Genomic DNA, 13,542 nt, shown 5'->3' with positions numbered 1-13,542 from the left:
ACCTGTCTCCCATTGAAAATGTGAGGTGCATTATGAAGCCTAAAATACCACACCGGAGACCCCCGGACTGTTGAACAACTTAAGCTGTACATCAAGCAAGAATGGGAAAGAATTCCACCTGAGAAGCTTCAAAAATGTGTCTCCTCAGTTCCCAAACGTTTACTGAGTGTTGTTAAAAGGAAAGGCCATGTAACACAGTGGTGAACATGCCCTTTCCCAACTACTTTGGCACGTGTTGCAGCCATGAAATTCTAAGTTAATTATTTTTTATGAGTTTGAAAATCTAACATCCTGTCTTTGTAGTGCATCCAATTGAATATGGGTTGAAAAGGATTTGCAAATCATTGTATTCCGTTTATATTTACATCTAACACAATTTCCCAACTCATATGGAAACGGGGTTTGTAAGTCATTAGCACATTTTCCCTTTGGAAAAATGTTTGGTCCCCCCCTGCTTTACACCATTATTCTTACGTCCATAGACTTGTTAGGACGGGTTTATAGAAGACAACATATATTTTGAAATATGAAATATACATATATTATGCCCACGTCAATAATGAGCGGAACTAATGTGAAGTGACGTCCTTTTCTGACCGGAACCATTTACCGTCCAGTTCATGTTTCCAAGCTTCCTGCGGCTGCTAGCATGTGTGCGCGCTGAGGTGTGCGCTGACAAAAGAGACGATGTGGTCTTTCTTCGCCCGGGATCCCGTCAAAGACTTCGCTTACGACATTTCAGCGGACAGCCCGGAGAAGTGTGGAATATGGTCGCTGCACCGGGGGAAGCGGAAGGTAAAGTGCTAAGTGTTAGCGAGGCTCGGCCTGCGGACGGCGGATAACATCAGCAATTGTTCTCCATTTTAGTTGAAAATGTACGACTTTTTCTTTTATTTCAATGTCACTAAACACCCCAAATGTGGACAAACTGTTACCTTTAACCTCAGCGTCGCCATGAAGTGACTGCGTGAGAATGTCGCCACGTCACCCACTATTAGCCGCCTTATCCGCGGAAACTGCTAGAAAATATTCCTTTCATTTGGACTTGATGACAAGTGTCTTGTTCAGAATAGACACTTAGTTCTAGAAGTGTCTTTGTTAGAATAGATACTTAGTTCACTGCACAACGACACCTTCTCACCAACAACTTCCGGTTTTTCTTCAAAATAATGGTCAATCACGTGATGCACTGTGACGTCACAATAAACTCCATCCTTTCGTTTTCTACACCAGGTAAGCTGAGTCCTACTCCATCTGATTTAGGTTGAGAGAAGTACTACACTAATCAATCAATCAAAGTGTATTTATATAGACGGGTGTCTCAAAGGGCTGCACAAGCCACAACAACATCCTGGGCTCAGATCCCACATCAGGGCAAGGAAAAACTCAACCCAATGGGATGTGATGATGTGGGACCCTATTATTAAAAAGGTGTATAATTGTTTGTTGTCACATGTTAAGGTGGTATTATTAAATAGGTGTATAATTGTTTGTTGTCAAATGTTAAGGTGGTATTATTAAATAGGTGTATATTTGTTTGGTTGTCAAATGTTAAGATGGTATTATTAAATAGGTGTATAATTGTTTGTCAAATGTTAAGGTGGTATTATTAAATAGGTGTATGAATGTTTGTTGTCAAATGTTAAGGTGGTATTATTAAAAAAGTCAATAATTGTTTGGTTGTCAAATTTTAAGGTGGTATTATTAAATAAGTGTATAATTGTTTGTCAAATGTCAAGGTGGTATTATTTAGGTGTATAATTGTTTGGTTGTCAAATGTTAAAGTGGTATTATTAAATAGGTGTATAATTGTTTGGTTGTCAAATGTTAAGGTGGTATTATTAAATAGGTGTATAATTGTTTGTTTGTCAAATGTTAAGGTTGTATTATTAAATAAGTGAAGTGAATTATATTTATATAGCGCTTTTCTCTAGTGACTCAAAGCGCTTTACATAGTGAAAACCCAATATCTAAGTTACATTTAAACCAGTGTGGGTGGCACTGAGAGCAGGTGGGTAAAGTGTCTTGCCCAAGGACACAACGGCAGTGACTAGGATGGCGGAAGCGGGGATCGAACCTGCAACCCTCAGGTTGATGGCACGGCCACTCTACCAACCGAGCTATACCGCCGGTGTATAATTGTTTGTTTGTCAAATGTTAAGGTGGTATTATTAAATAGGTGTATAATTGTTTGGTGTCAAATGTTAAAGTGGTATTATTAAGTAGGTGTATAATTGTTTGGTTGTCAAATGTTAAGGTAGTATTATTAAATAGGTGTATAATTGTTTGTTGTCAAATGTTAAGGTGGTATTATTAAATAGGTGTATAAATGTTTGTTGTCAAATGTTAAGGTGGTATTATTAAATAAGTGTATAATTGTTTGTCAAATGTCAAGGTGGTATTATTTAGTTGTATAATTGTTTGGTTGTCAAATGTTAAGGTGGTATTATTAAGTAGGTGTATAATTGTTTGTTGTCAAATTTTAAGGTGGTATTATTAAATAGGTGTATAATTGTTGTCAAATGTTGAGGTGGTATTATTAAATAAATGTATAATTGTTGTCAAATGTTAAAGTGGTATTATTAAGTAGGTGTATAATTGTTTGGTTGTCAAATGTTAAGGTAGTATTATTAAATAGGTGTATAATTGTTTGTTGTCAAATCTTAAGGTGGTATTATTAAATAGGTGTGTAATTGTTGTCACATGTTAAGGTGGTATTATTATATAGGTGTATAATTGTTTGGTTGTCAAATGTTAAGGTGGTATTATTAAATAGGTGTATAATTGTTTGTTGTCAAATGTTAAGGTGATATTATTAAATAGGTGTATAATTGTTTGGTGTCAAATGTTAAAGTGGTATTATTAAGTAGGTGTATAATTGTTTGGTTGTCAAATGTTAAGGTAGTATTATTAAATAGGTGTATAATTGTTTGTTGTCAAATGTTAAGGTGGTATTATTAAATAGGTGTATAATTGTTTGGTTGTCAAATGTTAAGGTGGTATTATTAAGTAGGTGTATAATTGTTTGGTTGTCAAATGTTAAGGTAGTATTATTAAATAGGTGTATAATTGTTTGTTGTCAAATGTTAAGGTGGTATTATTAAATAGGTGTATAATTGTTTGGTTGTCAAATGTTAAGGTGGTATTATTAAAAAGGTGTATAATTGTTTGTTTGTCAAATGTTAAGGTTGTATTATTAAATAGGTGTATAATTGTTTGGTTGTCACATGTTAAGGTGGTATTATTAAATAGGTGTATAATTGTTAGTTTGTCAAATGTTAAGGTGGTATTATTAAATAGGTGTATAATTGTTTGATGTCAAATCTTAAGCTGGTTTTATTAAATAGGTGTATAATTGTTTGGTTGTCACATGTTAAGGTGATATTATTAAATAGGTGTATAATTGTTTGTTGTCAAATGTTAAGGTGGTATTATTTAGGTGTATAATTGTTTGGTTGTGAAATGTTAAGGTGGTATTATTTAGGTGTATAATTGTTTGGTTGTCAAATGTTAAGGTGGTATTATTAAATAGGTGTGTAATTGTTTGTTGTCACATGTTAAGGTGGTATTATTAAATAGGTGTATAATTGTTTGGTTGTCAAATGTTAAGGTGGTATTATTAAATAGGTGTATAATTGTTTGGTTGTCCAATGTTAAGGTGGTATTATTAAATAGGTGTATAATTGTTTGGTTGTCAAATGTTAAGGTGGTATTATTAAATAGGTGTATATTTGTTTGGTTGTCCAATGTTAAGGTGGTATTATTAAATAGGTGTGTAATTGTTTGTTGTCAAATGTTAAGGTGGTATTATTAAATAGGTGAATAATTGTTTGGTTGTCAAATGTTAAGGTGGTATTATTAAATAGGTGTCAGTGTCTAGCATTACAGATAATCAGACTCGAACTGGCCACTCATCACTCTCAAGGCACGTATGTAAACAACCATTAACACTCATGTTCACAGCTAGAGACAATTTAAAGTCTCCCAATTACCGAACATGTTTTTTTGGGGTGTGGGAGGAAACACACGGGAGAACATGCAGAGTCCCAACAGAGATTCAACCCTGGATCTCCAGACTGTGAGGCCGGCACCGCTAACCAACACGGCACCGCACAACCCTCTATAACAGTGCTTCTCAGACTTTTTCCACCAAGTGTCAATGGAGTCATCCTTTGGCGTACCACTAGATCAGGGGTCGGCAACCCGCGGCTCAGCTGCATATACTTGCCGACCCTCCCGGTTTTCCCAGTATACTTAACGACCCCCCCCCCCCTGATTTTCCCAGGAGACTGCCTCTCTTAGAAATCTCCCAGGTCAAATATTATCCTATTTTCACTCTAATTACTTAATCAAGGGCGTGCCCTAATGGCACTGCATTAATTGTCCTCTATAGCATTTACAAACAGCGTGCCAGCCCGGCCACATGTTATAGGTTGCTTTTTCTTGCACACGTAGGCGACAGCAAGGCATACTTGGTCAACAGCCACACAGCTTACACTGACGGTGGCCTTATAAAACAACTTTAACACTGTTACGTTACAAATATGCGCCACACTGTGAACCCACACCAAAAAAGAATGACAAACACATTTCTGGAGAACATCCGCACCGTAACACAACACAACAAATACCCAGAATCCCATGCAGCCCTAACTCTTACGGTCTACATTATACACCCCCGCTACCACCAAACCCTCCCACACATCAACACCCCCCCCCCCCCTCTCCCTCTCTCCGTGCGTCGGTTGAGCGGAAGAGTTAGGGCTGCATGGGATTCTGGGTATTTGTTGTGTTGTGTTTATGTTGTGTTACAGTGCAGATGTTCTCCAGAAATGTTTGTCATTCTTTTTTGGTGTGGGTTCAAAGTGTGGCGCATATTTGTAACGTAACAGTGTTAAAGTTGTTTTTGTACGACTACCGTCAGTGTAAGCTGTGTGGCTGTTGAACAAGTCTGCCTTGCTGTCACTTACGTGAGCAAGCAAAAGCTGCATTCAACATGTGGTCAAGCAGGTACGCGGTTTGGGCAGGCTGTAGAGGGCGCTAAAAGCAGTGCCAGCACGTCCTGAAATTTGGGAGTCTCCCGGAAAATTGAGAGGGTTGGCAAGAAAGACGCTAGGTTGGAAAACTGGGTGGGGATCTCAGGCACAGTTTTAAGCTGGTTCAAGTCATATCTACAAGATAGGAACTATTTTGTTTCCATTGGTGACTTTGTATCAGAACCAACCAACGTAACGTGTGGAGTCCCCCAAGGTTCAATCTTGGGGCCGACTTTATTTAACATCTATATGCTCCCACTAGGACAAATCATGCAAAATAATAACATTGACCATCATTGCTATGCCGATGACACCCAAATCTATGTAGCGCTATCACCAAATGACTATCGCCCCATAGATCTTCTGTGCCAGTGCATTGAGCAAGTCAAACACTGGATGTGCCAAAATTTCCTACAACTAAATGAAGATAAAACTGAGATAATTGTTTTTGGTGCTAAAAAAGAAAGGTTTAAAGTCATCCAACACCTTCAATCACTGTCCCTGAAAACCTCAAATAAAGCCAGAAATCTTGGGGTTATTTTAGATTCTGATTTACATTTCGACAGTCACATCAAATCAGTAACAAAATCGGCCTACTATCACCTGAAAAATGTAAAAAGACTTAGAGGGCTCATGTCAGCTCAAGACTTAGAAAAACTTGTACATGCCTTTATTACCAGTAGGCTAGACTATTGTAATGGTCTCCTTGCAGGTCTTCCCAAAAAAACTGTCAGGCAGCTACAGCTTGTTCAGAACGCTGCTGCTAGAGTTCTAACAAAGACCAAAAAATGTGAGCACATTACACCAATTCTTAAATCCTTACATTGGCTCCCTGTACATCAGAGAATAGATTTCAAAATCCTCCTGCTCACATATAAATCACTACATGGTCTAGGGCCCAAGTATATCACTGATATGCTCCCACTATATACGCCCTCTAGATCACTAAGATCTTCTGAGACCAATCTGTTAGCGGTTCCAAGAGTAAACTCAAATCAAGGGAGATCATCATTCAGTCACTATGCAACACATAGCTGGAATAAACTTCCTGAAGATGTCAGACTCTCCCCAACTCTCACTACTTTTAAAACTAGACTGAAGACTTTTATGTTCACCTTAGCTTTCAGCTAAATCTTTTAATCTTTTAACTTTTAACGTCTGCACTGTTTTTATTTTTATTGTCTGCATTTTAATTTTGCTTTTATTTTCTTTCATTTCACTTTGTTGTCTGTGAAGCACTTTGAGTCTGCCTTGTGTATGAAAAGCGCTATACAAATAAAGTTGCCTTGCCTTGCCTTGCTATCAACCACCATTCAATTAAAAGTCGCGGGCCGCACTAACATTAAATTTCCATATTAAGATGCGTGCCGGTGTGTGTGTCAGAGACCCCTGGTTAACATAGCGCAAAGCAATTCAAGCTTTGTATGCGGTGTTTTTCATTTTAAATTATCAAAAAATTTTTGTGGCTCCCATTGTTTTCTTTAATTTGTGAAACTTTCCAAAATGGCTCTTTGAGTGGTAAAGGTTGCCGACCCCTGCACTAGATGGATTACAGTGCCACAGTTTAAGAATCACTGCTCTGTAACAATACTTGTGTTAATATTTATTTCCTCGCCAGTCCAATGGGGAGCCGGTGTCGGTGTTTGTCTACGAGGTGGCGCAGGGATCAGAGCTGCAGACTCAGCTGGCCAAGGCTGCCTTCAAGCGGATGAAGACCCTTCGCCACCCTAACATCCTGGCCTATGTTGACGGCTTGGAGGTAGGTCACATGGTGCTCATACTGGGATCCAAGTCAAGAGCGTAACTAGAGGTGGGAATCTTTGGGCACTTCACCATTCCATTACGATTCACCAGCTACGATTTGATTACAAATCGATTATTGATGCATCTTTATTTTATGTATATTGATGTACAAACCCCGTTTCCATATGAGTTGGGAAATTGTGTTAGATGTAAATATAAACGGAATACAATGATTTGCAAATCCTTTTCAACCCATATTCCGTTGAATATGCTACAAAGACAACATATTTGATGTTCAAACTGATAAACTTTTTTTTTTTTTGCAAATAATCATGAACTTTAGAATTTGATGCCTGCAACACGTGACAAAGAAGTTGGGAAAGGTGGCAATAAATACTGATTAAGTTGAGGAATGCTCATCAAACACTTATTTGGAACATCCCACAGGTGAACAGGCAAATTGGGAACATGTGGGTGCCATGATTGGGTATAAAAGTAGATTCCATGAAATGCTCAGTCATTCACAAACAAGGATGGGGCGAGGTTCACCACTTTGTCAACCAATGCGTGAGCAAATTGTTGAACAGTTTAAGAAAAACCTTTCTCAACCAGCTATTGCAAGGAATTTAGGGATTTCACCATCTCCGTAATATCATCAAAGGGTTCAGAGACTCTGGAGAAATCCCTGCACGTAAGCAGCTATGCCTGTGACCTTTCATCCCTCAGGCTGTACTGCATCAACAAGCGACATCAGTGTGTAAAGGATATCACCACATGGGCTCAGGAACACTTCAGAAACCCACAGTCAGTAACTACAGTTGGTCGCTACATCTGTAAGTGCAAGTTAAAACTCTCCTATGCAAGGCGAAAACCGTTTATCAACAACACCCAGAAACGCCGTCGGCCTCGCTGGGCCTGAGCTCATCTAAGTTGGACTGATACAAAGTGGAAAAGTGTTCTGTGGTCTGACGAGTCCACATTTCAAATTGTTTTTGGAAACTGTGGACGTCGTGTCCTACGGACCAAAGAGGAAAAGAACCATCCAGATTGTTATAGGCGCAAAGTGTAAAAGCCAGCATCTGTGATGGTATGGGGGTGTATTAGTGCCCAAGACATGGGTAACTTACACATCTGTGAAGGCGCCATTAACGCTGAAAGGTACATACAGGTTTTGGAGCAACATATGTTGCCATCCAAGCAACGTTACCATTGACGCCCCTGCTTATTTCAGCAAAACAATGCCAAGAGTGCGGGTACTAGACTGGCCTGCCTGTAGTCCAGACCTGTCTCCCATTGAAAATGTGTGGCGCATTATGAAGCCTAAAATAGCACAAGGGAGACCCCCGGACTGTTGAACAACTTAAGCTGTACATCAAGCAAGAATGGGAAAGAATTCCACCTGAGAAGCTTCAAAAATGTGTCTCCTCAGTTCCCAAACCTTTACTGAGTGTTGTTAAAAGGAAAGGCCATGTAACACAGTGGTGAACATGCCCTTTCCCAACTACTTTGGCACGTGTTGCAGCCATGAAATTCTAAGTTAATTATTATTTGCAAAAAAAAAAAAGTTTATGAGTTTGAACATCAAATATCTTGTCTTTGTAGTGCATTCAATTGAATATGGGTGGAAAAGGATTTGCAAATCATTGTATTCCGTTTGTATTTACATCTAACACAATTTCACAACTCATATGGAAACGGGGTTTGTAGTTTTACATGTCTTTTCGTTTCACTAAACAAGTGTTTATCAATCAATCAATCAATCAATCAATGTTTATTTATATAGCCCTAAATCACAAGTGTCTCAAAGTATCACTTGCAACATTTAAAAACCGTGCATTTGTAATACGAAACAGTTAAATTAATTCCCATCACATTTATTAAAAGAATGGGAATGTGTGTAAAACTGGTGCCCTGTAATAAAGGAGCTGGTCAGATCTCTCAGTGAGGTGGCTCGCTGCAGTCAGTCAAGTCTTACAACTGGCTGCATTACTTTATTTACAATAAATATAGCCATTTAATAATGTTTACTAATTTATTTTGTTACCGTCCATGTCTGAATTGCGACGCATCTAAAAATGTATTATTTCCCCACCTCTAAGCGTAACACACCCTTTCAGTTGTCTTTACACTAAAACCTCGATTTACAAACTTATTTGGTTCTTAAAGCACATTTCTCCATAAGAAACAATGTAAACCTGAATAAAGGGTTCCAGTCTCGACATATTTTAGTAAAAGTCTGTATACTTTGAACACAATATAGAGTACTGTACAGTACTCTGTATCAAACAAACATAACAAGGGGGTGACGGATTATATTTCTATTTATTGACAAAGCCAAAATAACAACAAGCTGAACTGTCCTCCTTTGTAACCGCTTTGCCGACACGAACACACACTGTCATCACAGTTTGTAAATACAAAACTCCTTAACTTTAACAGCTAGGTTGCTACAATCATAGACATTTTATAAGTAGACGCAGCATTGGCTGCTGTGACGCAAGAAATTGGGCCGCCATCTTGAAGTGGTGATGAGGAGCCGGCGAGCAGCCCAAACTGACCGTTGACAGGTAAAAAACAAAGATGCTAAACTGACAGTTAAAAGGTAGAAAACAATGATGCTAAACTGACAGTTGATAGGTAGAAAACAAAGATGCTAAACTGACAGTTGACAGGTAGAAAACAAAGATGCTAAACTGACAGTTGACAGTTAGAAGACAAAGATGCTAAACTGACAGTTGACAGGTAGAAAACAAAGATGCTAAACTGACAGTTGATAGGTAGAAAACAAAGATGCTAAACTGACAGTTGACAGGTAGAAAACAAAGATGCTAAACTGACAGTTGATAGGTAGAAAACAAAGATGCTAAACTAACAGTTGACAGGTAGAATACAAAGATGCTAAACTGACAGTTGACAGGTAGAAAACAAAGATGGTAAACTGACAGTTGACAGGTAGAAAACAAAGATGCTAAACTGACAGTTGACAGGTAGAAAACAAAGATGCTAAACTGACAGTTGACAGGTAGAAAACAAAGATGGTAAACTGACAGTTGATAGGTAGAAAACAAAGATGCTAAACTGACAGTTGACAGGTAGAAAACAAAGATGCTAAACTGACAGTTGATAGGTAGAAAACAAAGATGCTAAACTGACGGTTGACAGGTAGAAAACAAAGATGCTAAACTGACAGTTGACAGGTAGAAAACAAAGATGCTAAACTGACAGTTGACAGGTAGAAAACAAAGATGGTAAACTGACAGTGCATAGGTAGAAAACAAAGATGCTAAACTGACGGTTGACAGGTAGAAAACAAAGATGCTAAACTGACAGTTGATAGGTAGAAAACAAAGATGCTAAACTGACGGTTGACAGGTAGAAAACAAAGATGCTAAACTGACAGTTGACATGTAGAAAACAAAGATGCTAAACTGACAGTTGATAGGTAGAAAACAAAGATGCTAAACTGACAGTTAAAAGGTAGAAAACAATGATGCTAAACTGACAGTTGACAGGTAAAAAACAAAGATGCTAAACTGACAGTTGACAGTTAGAAAACAAAGATGCTAAACTGACAGTTGACAGGTAGAAAACAAAGATGCTAAACTGACAGTTGATAGGTAGAAAACAAAGATGCTAAACTGACAGTTGACAGGTAGAAAACAAAGATGCTAAACTGACAGTTGATAGGTAGAAAACAAAGATGCTAAACTAACAGTTGACAGGTAGAATACAAAGATGCTAAACTGACAGTTGACAGGTAGAAAACAAAGATGGTAAACTGACAGTTGACAGGTAGAAAACAAAGATGCTAAACTGACAGTTGACAGGTAGAAAACAAAGATGCTAAACTGACAGTTGACAGGTAGAAAACAAAGATGCTAAACTGACAGTTGACAGGTAGAAAACAAAGATGGTAAACTGACAGTTGATAGGTAGAAAACAAAGATGCTAAACTGACAGTTGACAGGTAGAAAACAAAGATGCTAAACTGACAGTTGATAGGTAGAAAACAAAGATGCTAAACTGACGGTTGACAGGTAGAAAACAAAGATGCTAAACTGACAGTTGACAGGTAGAAAACAAAGATGCTAAACTGACAGTTGACAGGTAGAAAACAAAGATGGTAAACTGACAGTGCATAGGTAGAAAACAAAGATGCTAAACTGACGGTTGACAGGTAGAAAACAAAGATGCTAAACTGACAGTTGATAGGTAGAAAACAAAGATGCTAAACTGACGGTTGACAGGTAGAAAACAAAGATGCTAAACTGACAGTGGATAGGTAGAAAACAAAGATGCTAAACTGACAGTGGATAGGTAGAAAACAAAGATGCTAAACTGACAGTTGACATGTAGAAAACAAAGATGCTAAACTGACAGTTGATAGGTAGAAAACAAAGATGCTAAACTGACAGTTGACAGGTAGAAAACAAAGATGCTAAACTGACAGTTGATAGGTAGAAAACAAAGATGCTAAACTGACAGTTGACAGGTAGAAAACAAAGATGCTAAACTGACAGTTGACAGGTAGAAAACAAAGATGCTAAACTGACAGTTGACAGGTAGAAAACAAAGATGCTAAACTGACAGTTGATAGGTAGAAAACAAAGATGCTAAACTGACAGTTGACAGGTAGAAAACAAAGATGCTAAACTGACAGTTGACAGGTAGAAAACAAAGATGCTAAACTGACAGTTGACAGGTAGAAAACAAAGATGCTAAACTGACAGTTAACAGGTAGAAAACAAAGATGCTAAACTGACAGTTGACAGGTAGAAAACAAAGATGCTAAACTGACAGTTGACAGGTAGAAAACAAAGATGCTAAACTGACAGTTGACAGGTACAAAACAAAGATGCTAAACTGACATTTGACAGGTAGAAAACAAAGATGCTAAACTGACAGTTGACAGGTAGAAAACAAAGATGCTCAACTGACAGTTGATAGGTAGAAAACAAAGATGCTGAACTGACAGTTGACAGGTAGAAAACAAAGATGCTAAACTGACAGTTGACAGGTAGAAAACAAAGATGCTAAACTGACAGTTGACAGGTAGAAAACAAAGATGCTAAACTGACAGTTGACAGGTAGAAAACAAAGATGCTAAACTGACAGTTGACAGGTAGAAAACAAAGATGCTAAACTGACAGTTGACAGGTAGAAAACAAAGATGCTAAACTGACAGTTGACAGGTAGAAAACCAAGATGCTAAACTGACAGTTGATAGGTAGAAAACAAAGATGCTAAACTGACAGTTGACAGGTAGAAAACAAAGATGCTAAACTGACAGTTGACAGGTAGAAAACCAAGATGCTAAACTGACAGTTGACAGGTAGAAAACCAAGATGCTAAACTGACAGTTGACAGGTAGAAAACCAAGATGCTAAACTGACAGTTGACAGGTAGAAAACATGCACTCATACTGTGTTTGTATTAATATAACACATTATTACACCCTCAACATGCACCCATACTGTGTTTGTATTAATATAACACATTATTACTGTTACATGTGCGTTCCTGACAAAAATGTGGATGGGGATCTATGGTATTACTCATGAGACTACATTTTTAACATCAGTAGTGTTTCTATACATTAATAAGTAAAAGCTGTTAATTGTGTTCCAGACTGAGAAGAGTTTGTACCTGGTAACTGAACCGGTGACACCCCTGGCCATTCACCTGAAAAACGGTCCTGGGGAACTTGAAGTCTCCTGGGGTCTGCACCAGATAATAGTAAGTTGTTTGTCTCACCCTGACAGTCCACCCGTGTCTTTGTGGACTGAATGTTTTGACATCCCCGCTACCCCCAGAAAGCCGTGAGTTTCCTGGTGAACGACTGCCACCTGCTCCACAACAACTTGGGCCTGTGGGCCGTCTTTGTGGATCGAGCTGGAGAGTGGAAGCTTGGGGCCCTGGACCATGTCGCCCCAGACCAGGGTGACCCAAGCGGGGCCTCGCTCCCTGCCCCCAAGGCGGTTTACCCAGACATGGAGAAGTATGAGCCACCAGAGGCGCCCAATAGCAGTGGAGAGAAATGGTGAGACATGACTACAGCAGACATCATACTGTGTGAGGCCTTATGAGTTCTTTATACTTCCAGCCTTCACAATAACAGCGCTGTGTGCAACATCCGGTCTGACTGGGCTAACAAAATAAAGGTTTCAAAAAAGTATCTTAACCTCTTAAGGCCCAAGCTGTTTGTTTACATGTTTGTTTGTTTTTTCACTTTGCTATTTGGGTTTATTGGGCCCTAATTAGAATAAAAACTAAAAATCATCTTTTATATGATGTACTTAGTCCATAAGTACACAAACGTGTACTTCATGTGTAGTGACATACTAATTATTATTTTTACACTTTTTTTTTTCCAAATTCCATTGTATGTTATACTCTTCTGACACCACCAGATGGCAGTGTAAGTGTCCACATAAGTGGCCATAAGACCCCAATTCAGTAGTGTACACAATTTTGAAAATAAGAGCTAAAAGGTGCTGTCCACGCATGTGGCCACTTAGCCTTTAGAGGTTAAATAAGAACTTTGTACCTAAAGCATTCATTGGTACATTTATGTTACACACTTATTTGATTAGACTTAAAATACTGGTCAATAATGTTTTGCACCAATAAATGTAAGGATTTGTATTTTTATAGCATACACTCCATGGTGGTAAAGTAAGGTAAACAAACTGAAATCTAAAATATTTTAACAGAATTTGGCGGAAAATAAAACATTTTTTATAAGGCCCTGCTAAAGTCGGTC

General features: G+C 38.3%; 1 protein-coding gene across 1 annotated transcript in view; it reads left to right on the top strand.

Moving 5' to 3' along the window:
- The first annotated feature begins 568 nt into the window (after positions 1-568).
- Positions 569-13,542, top strand: part of scyl1 (SCY1-like, kinase-like 1) — a 53,139-nt gene continuing 40,165 nt past the window's right edge. The window contains exons 1-4 of the mRNA XM_062044209.1: positions 569-795; positions 6,655-6,795; positions 12,408-12,515; positions 12,593-12,819. Coding sequence (XP_061900193.1) covers positions 688-795; positions 6,655-6,795; positions 12,408-12,515; positions 12,593-12,819 — 584 coding nt within the window. The 5' untranslated portion in view covers positions 569-687. The remainder of the gene's footprint in view (positions 796-6,654; positions 6,796-12,407; positions 12,516-12,592; positions 12,820-13,542) is intronic.

Source organism: Entelurus aequoreus, linkage group LG04 (genome assembly GCF_033978785.1).
Source record: "Entelurus aequoreus isolate RoL-2023_Sb linkage group LG04, RoL_Eaeq_v1.1, whole genome shotgun sequence".
Classification (NCBI taxonomy): Eukaryota; Metazoa; Chordata; class Actinopteri; order Syngnathiformes; family Syngnathidae; genus Entelurus; species Entelurus aequoreus.
The sequence above is the reverse complement of the archived record's forward strand: the minus strand, read 5'-3'. Positions and strand labels throughout refer to the sequence as shown.